Genomic DNA, 18,265 nt, shown 5'->3' with positions numbered 1-18,265 from the left:
TACATTTTGCAAAACTACCTTATCATTTTTTTTTTTTTTTTTAATACAATAAGAGAGCCTATTTTTTCAATACCATGCATTTACCATAGTTTCCTCTGGTTTACCATGTTTTATGAAAATGCTTTATCACATCTCGCTGGTCACAATGCGTACCTATGCTTTACCATTCCTTACCTGTGCTTTTACCATAGTAAACTTTAAGTTGATCAATAAACATGATTGATCAAGGTGTAATTAAATGGGTTTTGTATTAAATGCAAGACCCATATTTCCTGTTTTTTTATTTCGATTTTTATGAAAACTCCTGAACCCTTAAATTTGTAGCTTTGTCACATACTGTAATTATTTAAATTTTTTCTCAAACTCGTATCCCACTGTGTGTTGGCTGTAATGTCTCTCTGGTAACTAGTTCGTAACAAACCGTGTTCATTTTCTGTGTTTCAGTGTAAAATAAACACTGGTTGATAAGGTCCCAATTTTTTTTTTTTTTTTTTTTATTTCCGTTGGAATAAAAACTAAAAAAGCTGGATAAATAACAATCACTTTGTTCTAATTTACCCAGAGGGGTTGCTATAATATATAAACTAGCTGCCAAAAGTACAACTTTGATTGTTGTTTTTATTCATGCTGTAAACAGCCCTGCTGGTTAACAAGATTAAGAACATACACTGATATTTTAACAGAATGTGGGGGTATAGTACACATGATGTCAATGTATATCATGTCTGCTTTCAAAGATGCATGTACATTACAGATGGGCTGTACAGACTCTAATTGGAATAATGAGGATAAGAAGTGGGTTACCATCTGCAAACCACATCTAGTTCCAGCTTAAGGGTTTGCAAAAATACGTAATAAAAGTTTTGTTTTTAGACCTCAGAAGTAAACATCCGGACACTGTCGGAGGAGTTGTTGCAAAGTGATGAGGCTGTGATAAACCTACAGAAAGAAAAAGAGCACCTGCAGGAACTCAATCAGGTTGGTAAAAATATAAACAAAACTTGTGGAATAACAGAAACATGTGGGTGGTCCAAAATGCACAGCACTATCATTGAGCAACATTGTGTAGTACACAATGGCCACTAGCAGTACTTTTGCTTTTCTTGAGGCCATACAGACCCTACAAGAAGCTAACCAAAAAAAGGCCAAACCAAAGCTTGTGTCACAGGGTAATCAATCTTTACTCCATCTGAATGGGTTTTTTGACAAACCTGTGTCTGAGCAAATTGAGTAACCCTTTAATAACATTCACAAGACAATAAAAGAGTCAGTATTTGCTTTCTTACATTTCCCTGACTGTTTTATCGAAGTGACTCTGGCTTCTGTTGCTCCCATATTAAATGTTCATGTTTCTATAAATCTGCCTTTGCCTGACTTTAAGATTGACAGCAGTATCCTAAGTGCTGGTACTGAACAGCTTTCCTTATATTGTCACACGATTTCAAGGAAAATGGTAAAACCTCAATATAGGAGCAGCAGAACACTGAAAATGATTGCAAACACCTTAGAAAGGCGTGTGTGTGATTATATATATATATATATATATATATATATATATATATATATAATCACAAACCAATTCAAATCACATTGGAATGACATTGGAAGCTACTTCTCTTTAGTCTCTTTAACATTATGTTCAATTATGAAACGTGTTTCTTTGATGTGTAAGAAAGAATGCTCTCTTATGCTGGGTATTCAATCAAGTAAACCTGTGCTGTGTCAAAAACGTGTAGACTGAGCTGGCAAACCTGGTGGTTTCAACTAGATATTGGCTAGAAACTTCAGAGCATCACCTGATTGCACGTTTGGCTGGTTGGAGAAAGTACTTTGTGATTTGGTTAGAAGACATCCAGGATGTTTTGTCCATGTGCCAACTTATTACAATTCTAGATACCTCAGCTTCAGGAAAGTATGATGTTTGAGCAACTTATTAGCCGAAAACCACGAATTGTGGTTCACACATTTAGATGACATGCTGGCCTTAAAGTGAGCTTTTACAATCACAAACCAAAGGAAAACAAGTTTAGTTTAGGATTAGCTTGAATTATTATGGAACTCATGTGTACCCATCAAGCATGTTCAATTTCATTCTAATACGATTTTTTCTATTTTTAAAGCACAGTTTAATACTGTTTAAAACATCTTTAATAGTATAAAACATTCCTTAAAGATTTGTAATTAATTTAATGTTGAATGTACAATGATAGTAACACTTAAATTGTACAGCTCCATATTTCAAAGTTCTGTATAAATCAGAATAGAAATCATTTCAAGCTCAGCTGCCTCTTAGGTCTCATATGGAGCCTAAAGAAAGTGGTGACTGTAGCAGAGGATACTAAGGGCCATAAATGTCCCTGCTGATAAGCCTTAGGATCAAGTCACTACAACTCTTGGTGATGCCACTGCCTAAGAATAAAGCTAACCCACTACACTCAGTTCTTGCTAATATGCAGTAATCCCTAAAACCCATTGCAGAGGTAGTGCAATAAGTAGACATATATGGAAATATAAAATGAAAGAGAAGGCTACACATTGCACACTAAGTTTAACACCTGCCACAATGTAAATACAACAACAGTTACCCTCCACTTGAGTTGGATTAATAGAACGATATTTATCACAACTTTGAAGCACTACATGTTGGCAGTTCAACAGCTTCAAATTGAGTCCAAAAAGCTATAAGCAATCCCAGACTTTTGATGCTTAGCCAGCATTTTTTTTCTGACAGACTTATGTGGTAAGGTATTATTGTTAGTTTATTTAGCAGACGCCTTTATCCAAGGCGACTTACAGAGACTAGGGTGTGTGAACTATGCATCAGCTGCAGAGTCACTTACAATTATGTCTCCCCCGAAAGACGGAGCACAAGGAGGTTAAGTGACTTGCTCAGGGCCACACAATGAGTCAGCGGCTGAGATGGGATTTGAACCGGGGACCTCCTGGTCACAAGCTCTTTTCTTTAACCACTGGACCACACAGCCTCCTACAGGGTCTGATATTTAATAACAAACGTTTTTCCGTAATTTTGTAGTTTTCCTAATCATACACATTAAGACATGAAACAGAGTGACCAGCTCTTAAGCCAGAATAACCATTTAATGATCAACTACTTTATGGGTGTGGAAGTCTACTTGTCTGTATATTGTCCTGTTTTTTATAATAGCCTTGTTGATATATGTTGCAAAGCAAACTGTTTCTTTTGCAAGTAATCCACTAAAGACTGTCATAACTGCGATCAGTTTGAAGCTGATTTAACAGAAGCTAAATAATGTTTTATCATTTTAGCAACACGTCTCAACAAAGTAGTGGTGCAACAGTGTAGTACAGTGGACTTATAAACCTCAACTTATAAAGTTGAAAGTCACATAACGGCTTTACATAATGGCTTTACATGTAATGTTATAAATAGGGAGAGATTAAATTTCAAGTTCCACATCTGTTAAAGGATAACATAGCCCTACAAGGGTTTATATAGTACATTCACTATAAGAGTTATAAGGATATAAATATATTTAAAAGATGCATTGCATTCTCAGCACACACATTACATATGTTAAAATAAATCTAAATGTATATTAATGAGAAAGAGAACATTGTATTGGTTTTTTTTAACAGTATTTACACTAATTACTGTGTCCTATATGCTACATACTGTTTTAATTCATCAACAGCCACATTTCCTTCAAACTCCATTTAGGTATCAGTGATGCCTACTTTAAAAAAATTCTATTTCACATTGCCTTGTGTTTATGTCAAACTAAAGATCCCCTTTTCAACCATGTCAATTATAATCTCTTCTTACAATCAGATGTTTGTAAGAGTCTTCTGTGTAGACATAAGCCTGTTGAAACTTGATGACTAGCCAGCACAGGCGATATGTACAGCAATCAGTTTGGTGAAACAACCCATTTCATTAATGAACCGAGACTACAAAAAAATAACTAAACAAACAATAAAGGGACACTACAGTATGTAGATCTGAGGATACAACAAAGTAAGTTGTTTAGTCTTTAAAGTAATGTATAGTACGTAATCAGGAATCAACGCTTGTTCTATGTCTTTGTACACATTTATCAGGATAAAACTTTGGTGGAAGGTGATAAGACTGAGCCATGTTCACAGGTAAGACAATGAAACATATTTCTCAAGGAGGGCTCTGACATTTTCACAGCAAGCTGCTCACAAAGTCAGACTACTTTCTTATAATAGTATGTTTTATATAACCACTATACACACGCTGATTCACATGAATGTAATACTGTAAACCAACCAATATTTAATGGGTTGGCTTATGGTAATGGCATGGTTTGCTATCACGTTGGCTGGATAGGCTGTGACACACTGTAATTTATTCAGTTCACACTGTCGTTTTTAATTTATTTGTCGAATTCAAGTACAAAGCATTATACAATTGATAATTGACAATAGATGAATTGCCTTTACTACTGTCATGCTTGACCTGCACATCAGTATAATGGATGTTTCACTGAAAGGAGGAGAATGGCTAAAACTTGTAAATTTAACGCTATCACAAATTATTGAACATATTGTTTTGTTGTTCCTCCCCACCAGAATATAAAAAATGACTGCACCATAATAAAACTGCAATGTAGAACATCATGCTAAAAGTCAAGCAAAATGTATAGTAGAGAAATGTGTGCAGATTTGTCATTGATGACTTTTATAAGGATTGGAATGAAGCCATTCTTAAGCATATTAATACTATACTGCTGAAGGCACGGTTAGGTATTGTATCTCTTAAATATAATGGGACCTGGTGAAATCTTTTTCACTTAATATCTTGGTATCCCTAAAAATCCTCCCATCTTCAAAAATAGGCTTCAGTAAAAAGTGACCCCAAATTACAGTCATTATAGTTGCTTTTGTAATGTTTGTTCTTAAACAGATATGTAATATCTACTTTAGCTATTGATCCACTGAGCCACCTAAATTCACCCCCTGAAAACAGTGTGATACAAAAGAGCCATCAGAAAGAGTTTAGTGATTGCTAGGATGGAAATGGGGGGATGGGCTTTCATGTATCAGTGGAATAATGATGTAAAGTAGCTGAATACCTAAAGTCAATTGAGTCAACAGTAAGCGCAATGCTATAATATTTGTAACTGCAATTATTGTTTTGTTAAGAGCTTTGTATGTAAGTATATAGTGAGCTTCCTCCCTCTACACCTGGGGCAGATGCTGAAACATTTCATATTCCGATTCCAATGTCAGGGTCACACCACTGGGACAGTAAATCTTTTCATGATGGTATTTGTGTAATGTAGATGGAAGCCATCTGGTTGTAGGTAGGAATTTCAAAAGTTTAAGATGTAGGCTGCTTGCCAGTAAACCACATGAACTACTTTGTTGTGAAACTATGTATTCAATGGACTGAGGCCTTACAACATAGCATAAGCACATTTTTAAACATTACAATGTATAAACAAGAAATTTTATTTGAACTAGCATTGGTATCTTCAATTAATAGTAAATGCTGTATGAGTTGTGTTGTATATTATTATTATTATTATTATTATTATTATTATTATTATTATTATTATTACTCTAAAAATGTGAATACGTTTCCTATATAAGTTCAAAACTATCAACATTTTAAAGAAAACTAAGAAACTAAGGGAGTGAGATGATAAACCCATACATGAGTGGATAAGACACAGCTATTACTGTGCCACTGAATCCATCTGGATGGCATCAAACACATATTTCTAGGGGTATGCACTGGGATATCCACAGATATTTGCTTAATGCAATCCAAGGCGACTCTCCAGTGCTGAAAACAAGTCTAAACCTATCAGTTGATCAACTCAAAAAAGTAGACAATAAGATTCCACGTAACTACTTTTGATAATAAATGGTAATCTGGGGATATATAGTTCAGTTCTGTTGCATACAAACCACTAAAGCCTTTGTGTGTTCATCACCGTTGATTAATCATTTCAGATTGTTAGCTGAAAGTCTTGAATGTGGGTATCACTACCACATGAGAACATTTTAAGGCCCCATGATTGTTCATTGTATATACTCTTAAAAGCAAACAGTGGATCACACTTCTGAGTGTGGTAACTTTATGAATCACAGGCTTCTGAGTATTGAGCTGAGACCACCAATCCCCCAGCCTGGAAGCTGAGCCTCTCTAAACCTGGCTCTCTCCCCATAACACTGTAACTTCTGCTGCCCTGTCCTCTCTCTACATCCTGTCCCATACTCCACGTCTCACTGGACTGGGAGGTGGGACAGGTCTTCTCTCTCCCTCCTTATTCTTTTCTGTCCCCTCTGGCCTCTACTCACTCTCTGTTAACACTAGAAGGACCGGAGATATACTCACACCTAGAAGCCCCACAGCAGTCTTTCTGACAGCTGTATTCAAAACACTGAAAAACCAGTGTGCAATGTGGAGTAGTTGTTAGGGCTCTGGACTATTGACTGGAGGGTGGTGGGTCCAATCCCAGGTGGGGGACACTGCTGCTGTACCCTTGAGCAAGGTACTTTACCTAGATTGCTGCAGTAAAAAAAAAAAAATAAAAAAAAAAAACACCTGTATTGCTCCAGTAAAAAAAAAAAAATGTATAAAGGGTTAATTGTATGCAAAAAATATGTGATATCTTGTAACAATTGTAAGTTGCCCTGGATCCGAAGAACAAGCAAAAGCAAGTCTACTCAACCAAGAGTAACACTATTTAAGAACTATACATCTTGAATTACATTTTCAGCATTGCCTCACGAGTATTCAGTTTCATTAGCTGGCAACAACATCATCTTTATGTCATCAAACGCCATCATACATGTTTGCTGAGTTGGTAGTTTGTGTTTGCCAAATAAATATCTAACTGACTGACCATAACATATACAAATGTAAGCTCATGTTTTATTACATGTTTCTTTGTAAGTCAGCCATATAAATAAGCTAAATGTATTATTGTCTGCAATAAAAACTGAAATATTTAGCAAGCACGGGTCATTGGAATAATGCCACCTCTATTTACTTATTATTTAAAATAAAAGGATAATACACCAAGTCTCAGTTTACACCTGCAAAGGAAAAGTACTACTCACTGTTCAAATATATTTAAGTTAAGAAACGTAACCTGTTATTCACATATGTAACATATAGAATAATAAATATTGAACATGTCTCCCACATAGGATTGCTTTTCATAACATTGATTAAAACTTTAACAAGATACAGTATCCATACTTATGAGTTGTTATAGCTGCATGCGACCCTATGTACGTTAAAATACAAATTGCGTTCTATTGGATATTACTTTTCCTAAATGTATTAATTTCACTGGGTCTCAATTATAAATAGTTCCAATGAATCTTTCAGGTCACTAGAGTTCTGCAACCAGTGAGCCAATTGTAATTTTGACCTGATCACCTCCCAGCCCTTCAGTCTTGGTCCTCGGTTGTGTATAACTATATGGTTTTGTGATTCGGACTGATATTTAAGTGTACATTAATACTATACTTTATGAAGAACCATAATGAAAATACCATGTTGCCAATTTTGTATAAAATAGATAAAGTGAATCAAACGTTAATTACAAATATTGATAATTAAAATAAAGGACGAGAACACCAGGAAACACAAGTGTCAAAGTGGTAATAACGACAACTGGTGCTGGAAGAAGCAATTACAAATATAGATTTTATTTTTCAGCAAGCATTTGAGGATCTACAAGCTGAGGAAGAAAAAGTAAACCTGTTAACCAAAGAAAAAGAGAAGCTTCGGGTGCAAACGGAGAATGTGAGTATTCATGCTACATTAATAACTACAGCAAGCTGGGTTATTCAACATGTTCGCCATTTTTAAAGCTTCTTGGCAATCTCTTGTTTTGTATTCTCTAGTTTCACAGACCCTGATTAGAACTAATCTTGGGCTGCCTTATAGAAAATACCATTAGGCAGTCAGTCCAAGATCGTTGCTATTCAGCATGTGTGAAACCAATAGTGAATGTGTTATTCTTCTGAGTTTTACATGTATTTACAATGAAATCAGGGTTACTATAAATTTCTTCATTCTCATCATAACATGTTAATAATAGTAACAATAGTAAATCAATACGACTATACAAACATTTAAACTATTGGATATGGAAACAATATCATCCCGTTATCAAAGATTATATAACAACCAGACACTGCTCTGCCATTATTTTCTAGGGAGATCAGTCATTATGTTATTACTCAATAACGGAGAGGAGGACACTAATAAATGACATCTGTTCTTAATGAAACACCTCACAGGGACGCTTGAGCCCTGCTCTGAAAAAGCTAACTCTTTTAGCGGACGACCTCTGGTTTCAGGCTTTATTAACTCGAGAGTTCCATTATTAACTTGTAACACACAACAGCAATGCAATTAACCCTGTTATCATCCCACTTATATGAGCCAATAAGGAATCCCTATACACTACAAGCATATCAGTATTTCCCAATGGGCTGGTTAAAACCTTCTCAGCCTGGCAATATGAAAAACTAAATCTTAACTGAGCTTTAAACTACACATTTTTACTGATAAGCTCCATTGGAGTGAAATATCGCAACATTGGCAATCCAGTTGGGTGTTACTAAAAGTATGCACATTGACATACCCGTATCGGATACCAACCTTCTACACGTACTAGTTGCTACAAGCTCTACTGGCTACACTAATGCAGTGATATTCCTTGGTAATGTTTCATTCACTGGAACAACAGTCCAACAGACTGGGAATTCTTTCTCTAGCCTCCAGAAAACCCACATACACTATTTTATTATGTCGTTGCACTAAGTGAATCCAGATTTATATAGTAGTTTCTTAATTTTAATGCATGATTTCATGAGCATTTGATCATAAATATATGTTACTATTTTATTTTAACAAAACATGTCATTATTTATCTTAGTCCTTAAGGCTTTTTTAGTGTGGTTTCCAAACTGGTCTGCATTATGAAGTATGTAGTCTTAGTGGATTAAATTGTTTTTTATATACCACAGCTCTGCATTATTTCAAACATTTAAAAAACAAACAAACAAAACATAAACTATATATAAGCATCTGGTTGCTATTAATTTGAGAGGGAAAAAATAAATGAAGTTCACAGTCTACAAGAAAATCAGTTTAGCTTGTTGATTAAAGTAATGTACCATTGATGTTTTCCTTGATGTAATGTAAGAATGACATAGTAAAGAAATTGCAGCCACTCTAGAAAATTCATATAGAGAAATGAAAAAAAAAACAAAGTATGATATCTGTACCCCACCAAATTCAAACAGCTTTAGAAAAATGTACAATCTCTGTAATCGGTTTCCTTCCTTTTATTTGCTATTTTTGCATTATTATTAATATCTGTATTCTATGGGGGAAAAAAGTTTTTAATTGGTACTGTTAAAGTTCATTTACAGGCAGTGCAGAACAAAGAAAATCTATATGCCAATTTAAGTTAAAAGAAGAAATTGAGGGTAGTAGATTCCTTAAAGAGAATGCTTTAACCTTTTGTGTGTCACAGTAACAATATCGATTGTACTTTGTTCTATTAAAATCTTGGTAAGGTGTTAATCTTAGAGACAACACTGTGAAATCAGAAATCCATAGCAAGGCCCCAATAAAAGATAACAGTCCACATAGTAACTGTAATACTTTTAAACCTAGGATGACAATTCTATTTATCTATAATGAAATCCAATGGAAGACTGTTAGTGTTAATATTATAATGTCTATGTATATAAAATAATATTAATTGAACAACTTTGTTGCAGTTATGAGCAGTTTTAACTGTTGTTATGAGTACTTTCTCGCTGGTTGTATACAGTTAAAAGTACTCAATTCCTAGGATGACTATTATTATTATTATTATTTATTTCTTAGCAGACGCCCTTATCCAGGGCTATGTGCCGTTACCGTTTTTGTTGCTTCCTAAATAATGTAGGCCCTTAGTGCTGTCTTTGAAGACAACTAGGAAACTTTTATAGGTCTACCTTTTCTGTTAGAAAATAAAATCATGTACTAGAATGTGTGCAATGGAGAAAAGTGCATGTTTCTGCTTACAATCTAATAAAAAATGTTTATCATTCTGCCTCAGCATTGATGATTTAAAAGTATGTGCAAGCTAAGTGATGGCACCACCTCAGTAAGCTTGGAGGTGGAATGTATATTTTCAAGTGCTGTTTATTCTGGGAGATTAAATACGGGAGAAGGGGTTTTCTTTAAAAAAAAAAAAAAAAAAAAAAGAACTAGATGTGTTAATATTTCAAGAACACAGGCCAATATTAAGGGTTCGACACAAACCACATTTATATTCCAATGTATTTTGCATGACAAAACTGTGAAGGGAAATAAAGTAAAAAATCTTGGTGTCCTCGTCAGTTGGAGTACCACCTAGAACAGGAGAAGAAGCATCGGACCGACTTGGAGAAAACCAAACGGAAGATGGAGGGAGACATCAAGATGACTATCGAAAATCTGAACGAGATGGAGAAACTAAAGGCAGACCTTGAAGGAATCATTAAAAAGTAAGTTACTTTCATTTGAATAAGGTGATTCAAAATGGACTTTCCTGTAATATGGTAACTGGCAGTTTTAATGTATTGGGAAAGGATGTCTATTACCTTAATTTGTCCTGGCTGAAGTTCATCACCTGCTCTTTTGTGGATCTGTTTATATTACTATTGTATAGTAATAGTATATAATAATGTTAGTATTGGTGCGAATAAAACATATTTGAGGAAACATGACTGAGGCATTAATAAAGAGCTCAATGGTATCACCACTTGTTATTGTGTAAAATGAATCACAATATAATGATCACTGCATTGTAATTCAACTGGAAACTACACCACAGTATAAAAGTGCATTTGAACTCCCATCACTTACTGTTCCTCAGCTGGGGATGTGACAGGGATATCAATGAAAGCATCGGTATGGACTGTCCGGTCCATTTGTCTTTCCCTGAATACATGTCACACTTTCTTACTTACAGATATCTAAAGAGTGGAGTATCCAGTTGTGATAGAACTTGGTTGGGATATTCAATAACCACCAGTTATTGTATCAGAATCTGATGTCATATTCCACCCTTACACATATTGTGGTCATGATGATATACTTTTTCATGGTACTGATAACTTTTTTGTATTTACAGTTGTGGCAGGGGGGATGTAACTAACAAACAGCATTAGATGTTTAAAGCTGGTCTTTATCCCTAGGGGGATGGGATGGATGACCGTCTTCATCTCCCTTAAGGCCTGCAGATTTGTCTTGAGCAGGTCATCCTGCAAAAAAGGTGGCACATTTGCCAGGATGACCCTTGTGCCCATCCCTGCCAGGGATTCGATAGGGTTGAACAGCCCTGCTATTGTGAGACCCCTCTCAATAGCAGCGTTTGCGACAGATGGTCCCACCACCTTTGCCATGGCCTTTACAAAGGCCTCAATTGAGAAGGTGTCTCGAAGGAGGCACCTGACCCTTTGCCTCCTTGTTAATTACCTGCCCCTCCCCCACTCTGCACAAAGCAGAATTTTTTTTAAATTTAAAACTAAAACAATTTTGTGTTTAACAATAAAAGGAAAAACAGAAAACAAAATACAAATAGCTTTTAAGTAAAAAATAAAGTGTTTAAAAAGAGAAAAAAATAAATAAACACAGAGAGCAAAGAAATGTCCCCTGCAACAAACCAAGGGCAGGGAGAGAACACAAAGATAGACAAAACTGTGGTTTTTAAAACAACAAGCAACTACATAAAATCTTTTTGTTTTACAAATTTGCTGGAGTCATAGAAGTGGTATCATACAATCTTGTGGCTTATAGAGCGTGTTACTTGGAAAGTCTGCTGGGAAATGTAGTTCCTAAGCCTTTGGAACTCCTTCCCAATCCCTGTGTCTCATACAATTCAAATAACTGTGTGAAACCCCCAAGATTCCAGGAGCTGAACCTCATACAGGCAAACAAAAGACAATCCAAAGACAGTTTCTCTTTTTAGCTGGTATTAATATAGAATACATAATATAACATATTACTTTCATAAAATATTACACATTATTACATTTTTGTTATGAGACAATACTTGTATCCAAATAGATTCAAACATTTGGATGATAAAAGGTGCTGGTATCTGCAATACATGACAGCTATGAAGAATCCCTGTCATTATTGCGAGAACACATCCGTGAAAAGACTACATATGAAATGTTTGTTTTTCATTTGCATTCCTGCAGGAAAGATTTGGAGATAAACACAATGAATAACAAGCTGGAGGAGGAAGAATCACTGAGCATGAATCTTCAGAAGAAAAACAAGGAATTCCAAGTAAGAAACGAGGGGCGCGCTGACATAGCCATGAATTTTCATCTTTCAGCACCGGTTGCACTGAAAATTATTTGTGTGCATGTACATTTCAGAGTTCCTGCATGTCACAAATGACAAAAACAGACAATGATACCATACTGGAATCTACTTGAAGCTTTTAGCGTCACTCTGTGTTTCTGCAGCCAGTGCATGACAGCCTGTAACTGGGTTCTCAGGCTGGTTCAAAAACATTTGTTAGTTGTTCTTTCTGAAAAGGTTTTTATCTTGATTAAAAAATTGTTTTCTGTAACATGGATTTTGTCAGATTTTGGCAATTTATCAAAATAATTTCTTTTTTTTTTTTTAAACCAAATTAAACTGAGGAGACCTTGTGCCTTATTTACGAAAGGACACTAAATGTAGCTGTAACGTGCACATTAAGTAGCGAACCTAACGTGGACCATAAATCTAATTTAACTGGCCCATTTACTAACAGAGAATGCATTAATTTACGACTATATGGATAATTTACATACCATAACGTGCACACTTCATGTCTTGTGAGCAATAATTAAATGTGCATAATAATGTCAAAGACTTACTTGTGACCACCGTGATATAAGCCCCAGTCCAGGTTGATCTTTTGATCAGTGGCTTATTGTGAAAGGTGGAGGTGGCTTACTTTGACCCGAAAATCAACAGATGCAACCCTCTGCAGGTGACAGGCAGAGGCAACGCAAACTAAAACTGCACGCAGAGGAGTTGGAAATTCTAGTGGCGGAGGTTGTTTTAAATTATAATACCTTGTTTGGTCTAGTGTTTTATTTAACCATTCTTTATTTGTACCAATGTAATGAACTATAAAATCAAATCTAAGAAATTATAACATTAATTCATGTTTATTCACGCTTAATATAGGTTTAAATAGTGCGCCTATCAGTGGTTAAAGCCTGCTTCCCAAACTAACTAATTATCGCTCACTTTAACGTTCACACTACGGTTATCGCCCTTTAGTAAATACGGTGTGAATAAAGCTCATCTCATTATTTAGAGCGATGTGCCTCATTTAAATGCATAACCATGCATTACCATACAAACCACATCTTCATTCTGATTACCATAGTGTGGCACAATAAAATCAGCGTGTGGCATAATATGCCCACTATTTCGTGCGGTAATCATTGAAATTGCAATAGTAAATACGGAAATCATGAGCGTGCACATAAATTGCAGTTATGGTGCACCATAATGTTTAGTGCTCTTTTGTAAATAAGACCCCTTGTGTTATATTACTTTGTTGGTTGCTTCTAGTTTTGTAACGTTAACAGATGTTTTCCTCCTTTTAAAAAAGGAAGACTGTAGTAAATGCTTGAAATATGCCCCATCGGGCCCCTAATCAGAAAACTTTAAGCACATCAAAGAAATGCTTTTTATAGAACTTTTATTAAAGGTTAAATTTATTAAATTTAATAAATGCATTTGTATTAACATTAGTCGTTTTGGCTGCGGTGTCGGCATCACTGTATAGATGGTATTACTCTGTTCAATTATTTCAAGTAGGACTGCTGTGGATCTTGGGTTCAATGTATTTATTTGGCTCAGTATCATCTGGAAAATAGGAAATGTCTGATTTAAGTACAAGGGCAGCACATATTAATACTAAAATTGGAAACAGGGAACCGTAAGTTAAACTCTTATCTCATTTATAGTATAGCTCATATTTTCCTAGACATGTAAGTATGTTACAGGAAATAATAATATTGTTGAAGTCGATATGCAACGTGATGAATGCTTCCACTGCATGTAATTGAGTAATGCAATACAAGCTTCAAGCTGGTAACATTTCAAAATAAACCAATATAATCACACTGTATCTATCTATAGATTAAAGCATCTCCAAATTAGGTAAATGTGTTTGAAGCAATCTGATAGAACAATTATATACACTAATCCAAAAATGGCCATTAGGAGAGGTATCCCTATGAAATTCCATGGTCAGTCCAATAAAGTCGGGATTGGATCACTACAAGCTGTAAGCTAACATCAAGGCACACAGGGGCTAATTCCCTAGCTTGACATGCTTTGGCTTCAGCCTTTCACAAATATATGATTGTAAATCGAGAATGATTTATGACACTGGAGATGCAACAATTAATCAATTGTTGGCTTTTTATTTGCGAGCCTCATTGAAACATTCATTAATCGCTGTGATGCTGTATTTGGAGCCTCACACTTCATGTATTTATATTATTTTACTAGCACATACATGTTTGTACATGTTGTATCTGAAGGCTTTTTAAGTCATTTTCATTTTTTGTGCTTCTTGCTTTTGGATAATAAAGGGCTGTAAGTGAAGTGATGGTATTTGTCTAAAACAGGAACAGTTATCTGTCGTGTATCCGTCCTGTCAGATATGTCATATGTCGGCCATGATCACTCTCTTCAGCAACATTCAGGGGTGTAGTGCTGTGAGGTCAGCAGGCAGCGCTGACCCCTCACTTCTTGGGCAGGGGGTGTGCCACTTCCGTACTTCATGTGTATAATATTTAACTGTTTTGAGTGTTATGCAATAATAATAATAATAATAATAATAATAAAAATAACAATAATAATAATTTCAAGATTTAATCCTTATTTTATATTTTTAAGTTAATAAGTTATATGAAGGTTGTGTATTTTTATGTGAAGTGATGTTATTTCGCTTCGTAGTCCCCCACTCAAACAGCGTGATATTACTGTGCTTTTCTTAATATAGCTAAAGTTAGAGATGGAACCCATTATACATTCACCGTTGCGACTCGTGGGTTCAAGTTATGTAACTACTGTAGAGTGATAAACTGCGGTTCTTTTGAGTGTATGGGGAAATGGGGATGGTAGGGGGTGTGGTAGTGTGGGCGGGGGGGGGGCAGATAATAGTGACCCCTCACTTCTAAATATAGCACTACACCCCTGGCAACGTTAGTTTGTTATTGAACAGAGAATATTAGTTCAGATATTGTAGATCCTACCAAAGTTTTTGTAAACTGTGTTGTGCTCAACCACTGCTGGTAGTGTCACGCCAAGCTGTTGAGTGTGTTGATATGTAAATAAATCATGTTCACCTGCGGGGCGTATCAACTTCAACCTCCGTCTCAATCTCCTGCCTGTCACGCAGCAGCGAATGCACACATTCACATGGCTGACGTCTACTCTGTCACAAGCATTAATACCCTGTATCTTTCTAAACAAGGGATTTAGGGGAGCTCCCTAATAAAAGCTGAATCTTAAAACAATACTTGTGTGAATATAGTAATTGTTACAGCTGTGTATAATGGTATTTAAAACAAGATTTATTTATCCGCCTTTTTACATATCCATCCTTACTCTGGTCCCACCGCAGTCAGATATGCGATGGATTACTGTACTGGCAAAGTCCTCAGTATGGGTCAGACCCAAAACAAAGTGAAGGCAGTCCTTTGATATCTTATGTATGTGTAAATAAGATTCTCCAACAAATGTTATTACAATGAGTTCCAGAATCATACCCCTATACTCTTTAGCAGCCGCTGACGTTCCTTCATCCCTGTCAGCAAGCTCTCATTGAGCAAGAATACTTATGTCCACCAACCTAAACCTGACCACAGAGAGGAAGAGAGAATCAAAATTCAGTGGCAAACAGTACAGAATCCCATCAATGCATATCCCATGTCACACATTCCTAAGTTCATGTGCATACCTAGGAGGGACAACTAGCCATATGCAAATAACTTAGCACAATCCATATACGGTTTGTGTGGAAATATGCAGTAGGTAGCAATTGCTGACAGAGCTATCAAACCATTAGGTGGCTTTCTAGATTGTGTTGTACTTTTGTCACGCATGGACAACCACTTCTAAGACACCCATGGTACTCTCCTAGCACAGAAACAATTCTGGCTTTACTTATTACACTCTGTGATACCCCGAGGGACTTCCTGCTAGATCTTACTTTTTCACTTTTCAGTCTAGTTAAATGTTTCTGGTTCATGCTAAACGTTTTCGCAGAAAACTGGTTCAAATTAAATTGCTTCGAAGCTTGGCAAATGTCTACATTTTCCTTATTCTCCGGAAGAAAAAACAATATTCTGATATGTTGAACATGGATGTTTCCTATTATTCTCAAATATCATATAACTTTAGAAAGGGCTGCCAAAGTTCACGATCCTTTAGCCTTTGCAGTGTTGGCTGTCTTAAGGAAAGCTGGGAAGTCTTTAAAAGAACAAAATTGAGTAAATTAAAGTTGAAATATACCATTACATTGGAGTTTTAATGTACCCGTCCATGCCAGCTGTGGTGGGGTTGTGGTGTAATCTCCAGTCCACTGGGAGTTGATTTGATATCACAAGTATTAACTGTTTTGGACCCAAACAGTCTTTCAATAAGAACACAGTTTTAGTCACAGCAGTCAGGTCAGAATGCACTCCATGCTTAAAAGCTTATGTTTTATAGGTGTATCTGGAGAACTTGTTTAAAGACGCTTGGTATATTATTTACCACAAACTTCAGAAGTTTTCACAATCAATGCTTTTTGATTCAAAAACACTTTATATACAAGAAAGGTATACCTCCAATACAATCATATAAGCACAAGATTCAAACTGACTTTGGACAAGGCCTCAGTACAGCTCAGTGCATATGTTTGTATCAGAAAGCATAGATATCCATGGAGTCAATTCGAAAGAGATGAAAAGAAAAACTTTGCAATGTTTGATATTTATACCTTTGTAAACAATTGTTGCCTTCCCTTCAACCCGACTGGTTTCTGTCCAATATTTAAGGTAGTCGTTCTCTCATTACACACAGCAAGCCTACCACATACTTCCTCTGTGGGAAAGGGGGGCGGTGCTCTCTGACCTTATGGTCCACCATGTGCTACATTGAGCAGGACGCACCTTCCCCCCCCTGTCTCAGGGTCAGCCACGTGTAATGTGAGAATTCTAAGCTTGGACAATACTGCATTATAATGGCGATAAAAGCACCTTCAGACACAATTTAAACATAATGATTAAAAACAACTTAACTATAAAAGACACACATACATACACATAATGTAAAACATAATACATCATGCATCACTACAGTGTATATGTTGGGAACTGTTTGTTTGAATTGGTTTATGATAATTATTGAACATACTGTACAATCCATATAGCTCACACCACAGAGAAAAGCTTTCAGAGTGACATATTTTGTATTCTTTGTGAGGATGTGTAGGAAGTTTACATACATTGTTGTTTTAAGCTATGGTATATGGTTATAGGATGGCGAAGTTCTGTGAATGAGGGGATTTCGTAATGGCAGAAGTGAACAGATAGAGGCTGAAAAACACTCAGTCCTATAACTCTATTATACACAGCTTTACTGGTAATAAACACATTTTACAGCTGTGATTTCCAGTCTAAACCAACCTTTATTTAGCCCACTGTTGTTGTTTTTTTATTGAAAAGAGATCAAAGTCAACACTGTTAAGTAACTGAGATTTTGGTTGTGAAGGTCATTTTGAATTGGCTTTGCAGTTGAAGGCAAATCCAAGTGGTGTCTCAGGTATACTTTTTTAAAGGAGGTTAAGTTTTAGGTTGAAAAAGATATTGCAGGAATACAGACAACACAGCAGGAAGCAACCATACATAATGTATTGTTTTGTAAACCCAACTGCCAGTTCAGTAGCAATTTAAAATAAAATACAAATAAATACTAATGTAAATATCATACAAAGTTCCCAAGTTCCTGATAATAACGTGGCTAATGTGCCCTAATAAGAAAATCCAAGTGAGTTTCCTTTTTGGTTACTGTATGGTTAGGGGGGGAAAGCCTAATAAATAACAGACAATCCACAGCTTTTAATAATGCCACATGCCATTATGGTTTAGATATGCCATACCAGCAGACCTTTAGTGAAATAAAGCCTTGCTTTGTTTTGTTTTGCTTTGCTGCCAGTGATTGCAGAAGTGAAAGATG

The 18,265-nt window shown here is 35.8% G+C and overlaps 1 protein-coding gene across 4 annotated transcripts in view; it reads left to right on the top strand.

Annotated features, from left to right (window-relative positions):
* LOC117424505 (putative uncharacterized protein MYH16) overlaps positions 1-18,265 on the top strand; it is a 95,060-nt gene that overhangs the window by 40,277 nt on the left and 36,518 nt on the right. For 3 of the 4 annotated variants that reach the window (XM_034040881.3, XM_034040882.3, XM_034040883.3), the window contains 4 exons: positions 874-978; positions 7,685-7,771; positions 10,373-10,518; positions 12,220-12,310. In XM_034040881.3, the coding sequence (XP_033896772.3) occupies positions 874-978; positions 7,685-7,771; positions 10,373-10,518; positions 12,220-12,310 (429 nt within the window). The remainder of the gene's footprint in view (positions 1-873; positions 979-7,684; positions 7,772-10,372; positions 10,519-12,219; positions 12,311-18,265) is intronic. The other variant, XM_058992457.1, reaches the window with a different exon arrangement.

Source organism: Acipenser ruthenus, chromosome 19, assembly GCF_902713425.1.
Source record: "Acipenser ruthenus chromosome 19, fAciRut3.2 maternal haplotype, whole genome shotgun sequence".
Classification (NCBI taxonomy): Eukaryota; Metazoa; Chordata; class Actinopteri; order Acipenseriformes; family Acipenseridae; genus Acipenser; species Acipenser ruthenus.
The sequence above is the reverse complement of the archived record's forward strand: the minus strand, read 5'-3'. Positions and strand labels throughout refer to the sequence as shown.